This window comes from Schistocerca americana, chromosome 7 (genome assembly GCF_021461395.2).
Source record: "Schistocerca americana isolate TAMUIC-IGC-003095 chromosome 7, iqSchAmer2.1, whole genome shotgun sequence".
In the NCBI taxonomy this organism is placed as follows: domain Eukaryota; kingdom Metazoa; phylum Arthropoda; class Insecta; order Orthoptera; family Acrididae; genus Schistocerca; species Schistocerca americana.
This window is the reverse complement of record NC_060125.1, coordinates 64,112,164-64,118,163: the sequence shown is the minus strand read 5'-3', so window position 1 is coordinate 64,118,163 and position 6,000 is coordinate 64,112,164. Positions and strand designations below refer to the sequence as shown.

At 43.1% G+C, this 6,000-nt stretch overlaps 1 protein-coding gene across 1 annotated transcript in view; it reads right to left on the bottom strand.

The window, feature by feature from the left end:
• Positions 1-317: 317 nt before the first annotated feature.
• The window catches only part of LOC124622703 (cationic amino acid transporter 3-like), a 162,277-nt gene continuing 156,594 nt past the window's right edge, over positions 318-6,000 (bottom strand). Inside the window, exon 14 of the mRNA XM_047148493.1 lies at positions 318-521. Coding sequence (XP_047004449.1) covers positions 397-521 — 125 coding nt within the window. The 3' untranslated portion in view covers positions 318-396. The remainder of the gene's footprint in view (positions 522-6,000) is intronic.

Sequence of the window (6,000 nt, the reverse complement as noted above, 5' to 3'; positions counted from 1 at the left end):
CTGTGTGCTGTAAGTGGTCCCTCTGTGGCAGTTGACTTCGTTATTCTGTATTGTCATTTTTCACCCCTGTCAACTCTTTAGTTCACTTTTTTGTTTTTGATGATAATGTAGACAAATTTTATCATAAGTTATTCTTCCTAGGATGCTACGTTCATCGAAAAGAAAAGCATTTATTTGCATATATAACACAATTTAATTGCCTTAGAGCACATAGATGGTCATTATGGCATATTTGAATTACAATGATACAAGAAGAAAATAAATACATTAGCTTAATATGAAAAGAAAAAAAACATACGCTAATAAATAAATACTGAGAGTATGTGGTCAGTGCATGTTTGACATTATAATGCTATGTTTGAAATGTCTCTTATCCAGTCATAATGGTGACGGCAGTCACCATCTACTTGATGTCTTCTGTACCACCACACTATTCCGACTCGTTCTTGGTGAAGTGTTTGAAGTACTCTTCCATTTTTTATAATGGCAGCAAAAGCCAAACACAATGTAGATAACTAATCCTAAAAAGAAAGAGCAAGATGTGCAACTTGAACAAATGAAAAAAGTAATTTACTTACACACACACACACACACACACACACACACACACACACACACGCCCACGCACACACGCACGCGCATGTGCACGCGCACGCACACGCGCACGCGCTTGAACACACGCGCGCGCGAACACACACGCGCGCCAAGGCGCGTGTGCCCATTCTGCAGACTTCGGTGTAAAGTTAAAGCTCAGCAGTGTCAGTGAACAGGAAAGAAGGAAGATTGGATTTAATGTCACCTCAAGGGCATTAGACAGAGTCAGTGAACTAGACCAGCAATTGTAAACCATCTCAAGGGACCTGAAGCCGTTATCCCTATTAATTAAATTAATCACCAATCAAATTTCAATTGCTTCTTTCACTACTGAGTCCCAAAAAGATGAAATCAAGGATAAAATTTCGACATTATCATACACCATACAGTGCTCAGTGTCAATACAGTAGCCGCATCGAGACAGGTGGCAAAGTTTAGCCGGCTTGAGATGTATTCACAGCAAGAAACTGTTATTCGATGCTCCATTATTAATTTGATGGATAATGATTTGGACAATGCTATGATGATGGTTTTAAGTGAAGGACTTAAATTTGCACCCACACCAAAGGTTTTAACAATACTGGCTTTCATGAGTGCCATTGAAGAAGCTGTTCGTCCTCTTTCTGTGGAATCAGCAGAAGAGGTAAGATACGAAACTTGCTGAGCAGTTATGAAGGCTCACCCAAAAAGGAGTAACATATCAGTGGCAGAGAGGGCTGCACTACGTAAGTTTTGCCAGGATTCTGAGATGGTGGTTCTTCTAGCTGATGAAGGTAGTGCCATTGTCTTAATGTCTCGTGACAACTATCATGAAAAAATGAACAGTTTACTGAGTGACAGCACATTCTGGAAGATCAGTAGAGACCTCACCAACCAAGTGGTAAGAAAGACTGCTTCACTTGTGAATGCCTTCCCCCTTCCACCAGAAGTTGTGCAAAGATTTAAACCCAGTGGTGCCATTCCTCCAAGGCTTTGTGGACTTCGAAAGATCCACAAGAATTGTGTTCCTCTATGTCTGATAGTGAGTAACATCGGTTCTCCAGCTTATGATTCTGCCAAACATTTAGCGTCCTTATTAAGGCCTCTGGTGGGAAGATGCACTCATCACATATGTAACTCTGTGGACTTTACTGACAAACTGATATCACTCAAACTGAAAAATTCTGATATGTTGGTCAGTTTCAGTGTAGTGTCATTGTTCACAAAGGTTTCTCTTTTGTAGTCATTGTCTCTCATTGGAAAGACTTTCAATAAAAAGGTTTCAGCTTTATTTGAACATGTTTTGACCTCAACATATTTTTTATTCAATAGCGAATTTTATGAACAGACTGAGAGTGTCACCATGGGTAGTCCTTTGTCACTCATGGTGGCCAACTTTTTATGGAGGACTTTGAGAAGAAAGCACTGTAATCTGCTAGCTTGAAACCCACAGTGTTTTGGAGGTATGTTGATGACACATTTGTAGTGTGGCCCCATGGTGAAGACAAGCTAAAACAATTTTTAAATCATCTCTAATTCTGTCCACAGACAAATTCAGTTCACAATGGAAATTGAAAAAGATGGATGCCTTCCATTTTTGGATGTGCTGGTATGGCACAAAGATGGTGGCAATTTGGGACCAGTGTATTGAAAACCGACCCATACGGATTTATATTTATGTGCAAATACCTGCCACCATCCCTCGCAGACGATGAGAGTACTCAGAACTCTAGTACAAAGAGCACACATCATTGCTGATGACAGCAGTCTGGAGAACGAGCTTCTACACCTGATAAGAGTTTTTGAAGCCAACAGGTACTCTCCACAGCAGATACATAAGGCACTACAAATGTAATCAACAGTGGGCACAAGAAAATTGGAAGAAGACACACAAAGTTTTAAATCCATGGTTTTCCTGCCATACGTGGGAAGCCTTTTGTCAAAAATAGGATGGATCCTCAGGAAACACAAAGTGAAAGTGATTTTTCGCACTACACCAAAGACTCCAGCACTCCTGGGTTCTGTTAAAGATGATCTGGTACTTCGGAAGCCTGGGGTTTATAAGATCCTTTGTGAGTGCGGCCATTCGTTTATTGGACAGATGACACATACAGTCCAGGAGAGATGCACAGAGCACTGCAGGTACACCTGTCTCTTACAACCTAATAAATCTGCAGTGGCAGAGCACTGTCTTGACACTGGGCGCTCTATGGTGTATGATAATGTCGACATTTTATCCTCAACTTCATCTTTCTGGGACTCAGTAGTGAAAGAAGCAATTGAAATTCAGTTGGCAACGAATTTAATTAATAGAGATAGTGGCTTCAGCTTGGACAATTCATACAATCTGGCAGTTTCTGTAATTAAATCACAAAGACATCGCATGCAGCCACAGATTTAATTTCCATGCATATGTTACACCTCTTTGCCACCTATCAACATCTCTGGCACCTTGTGTATCTTTGGCCACATACGCTGTGGTTTTGTCCTCAAGTTTAAAAGGATGGAACAAGTGCTGGAGCGTTAGTCACCTCGGCTCACTCTGAAGATGGCTGGATGGTATTCAGCCAAAATATTAGAAAAAGAAACTGAATTTATGTGACTGCATGTCCAAAATTTTATGGAACATCATGACGCTATTTGAATTACAGGTCACATGACCTGTTGAAGCATTATGTGTCATTAATGCAATGGTTTCCATTGCCTTCTGCATCCTCATGCCATTGATCGTTACTGATTCTCCTGCCTTTTTGGGGCAGTTTCCCACCCTGAATTTCTCTCCACTCATCCTACCATTTTCACATAGTTGCTGGCAGAATGAAGATGTTGTCTTATGCTGGAAGTCTTTGGCTGCCAGTGGTGATAATTATTATTCATAACTTAGGCAATAGCGAGGTTCAAACCTGGGACCCAGGACATTTTTATTAATAGTCAATGGTGCTACCCTAGACCAAAGGTGAACTACCCCCTGCCACTATCAGTTAGAAATAAAAGCAATACCTTAAGGATGAGAGGACAGTAACTGATAACGCAACATGCTTTTTATTATTTTGACAAGTACCTGAAGGCAAAGTTACATCAACCATACGACTTCATCCTCTCTTCCACATGATTTAAATCCTAAGAAACTTATGTCCTAAAATAAATCATGTACAAAGTGGTCAACAGAGTATATAATTTCTTTTATATACTTTTTGATTAAAAGAAACCACTCACTGAAAAACAGAAGTGTTAAGTTGTCGATAGGTGCACACACAAAAGAAGGAAAACTTGTTAGCTTTTGGAGTTATCCTTTGATGAGCTAGATTAAAGTAACCCTCCTCACCCACACACACGTATTCCCCTATGTGTTCCTGGCAGCACTAACAGTGAACAGCATCAATTCTATTGTCTATAAGCTGGACTGGTTTGTTGGGGGTGGTGCTGGATGGGGTGGGTGGAAGGAGAGGGGAGTGGGAAGCAGGGAGAAGGACTTGGGATGGGTGGCTAGCAGTATAGAAGGTGGTGGCCCATTTGCTGGTTAGAAATGCAGGAGGAAGAGTGTAGGTATATTGGATGGCATACCTGTAGTGGCTGTGGAAAGCTACACATGCTGAAGGGGACATGAGCACATGGACTGGGAGGAGGGTGACAGAATGAAGGAAGGGGAAACTGTCAGGTACAGGGTGCGGGGACAGTGAATTATCTGAAATTGAGGAGAGGAGGATGTGTTGTAAGGATAACTCCCATGTGTGTATTTCAGAGAAGTTGGTGGTGGAGAGAAGAGACAGATAGTTCAGTTTGTGATGCAGCCATTGAAACTGAGTGTGTTGTGCTCAGCATCATGTTGTGCCACCATGTAGTCAACTTTGTTCTTGACAATAGTGTGGTGGTGGCAGCCATTCATCCCGGTGGACAGCTGGTTGGTAGTCATATCAACACACAAAGCTGTGCAATGTTAGCAACAGAGTTGGCATATGACATGGCTCCTTGACAGGTGATCTTACCTCTGATGGGGTAGGATAAACCTGAGACAAGACTGGAATAGGAGGTATTGTATGGATGGATTGGGCACACCTTGCACCTTGGTCTGCCACAGGGATATGATCCCTGTGTTAAGGGGTTGAGAATGGAAATAGCATAGGGATGCTCTAGGATGTTGTGTAGGTTGGGTGGGTGACGGAACACCACTTTAGGACGGATGGGAAGAATCTTGTGTAGGATGTTCCTCATTTCAGACCAGGATGGTTCAAATGGCCCTGAGCACTATGGGACTTAACTTCTGTGGTCATCAGTCTCCTAGAACTTAGAACTACTTAAACCTAACTAACCTAAGGACATCACACACATCCATGCCTGAGGCAAGATTCAAACCTGCGACCATAGCGGTCGCACAGTTCCAGACTGTAGTGCCTAGAACTGCTCGGCCACCCTGGCCGGAAGACCAGGATGAGAGATAATCAAAGCCCTGGTGAAAGGTATTGTTTAGTTATGATAATCCAGGGTGATATTAGGTGATAAGAGGGCCACTCCTCTGTAGTTGATTCTCGGGTATGGTGGGAGGGTATGTCAGGGGAAATCTGTTATGGACTATGTTTGGGGGGTATTGCCTGTCAATGAAGCCTTTGAGATGGATTTCTCACCATTGCAGAAATGTTGTCCATCCCATACACCCTAGCCACCTGCGTATTTTGTATCTGTAGTGATGAGAACTTCCTTGCCCAGTATGCTAAAGGCCTCACAAAGGCGTTCACTGACAGGCAGTGCCCTCAAACCTAGTCCACAGATATATTTCCTGTACCATATCCTCCCACCATCCCCAAGAATCAGCTACAGAGGAGCACCTCCATCATCACTCAATATCACGATGGGTTATCACAACTGTACCATATCCTTTGTGAGGGCCTTGATTATCTATCACCCTGCCCTGAAATGACATCCTACCCAAAATTCTTCCAGTCCTGCTAAAATGGTATACCACTGTCCAGTCAACCTTCACAACATCCTAGTTCATCCCTACGCCAATCACAATCCCAACCCCTTGCCTCAGGGATAATATACCTGTCCACCAGGATGAATGGCCACTACCAAACTGTTGTCACAAGATCGACCACCTAATTGGACAACATACTAAATTTCAATGCCTGCTTCACAACCCAAGCCATATGGATGCTTCACCCCACCACCAGCTTCTCTTGACTATGCAGATGGGAGTATCCTTACAACCCATCCTCTGCTCCTGTAATCGTCCTGGCCTCAATTTCAGGTAACCCACTGCCACTGCACCCACCACCCAATCGTTACCCCTCCCCCCTTCTAATTCAGATCCTCGTTTCTCCTCCAGAGAGTGCCTCTTCCCACTGGTTGCTGCAGTTGTGTCAGCCCACATTCCTGTCACCCCTCCCTCCTGCATTCCTGGCAAACAAATGGGCTGCCTCCCTCCTAGTC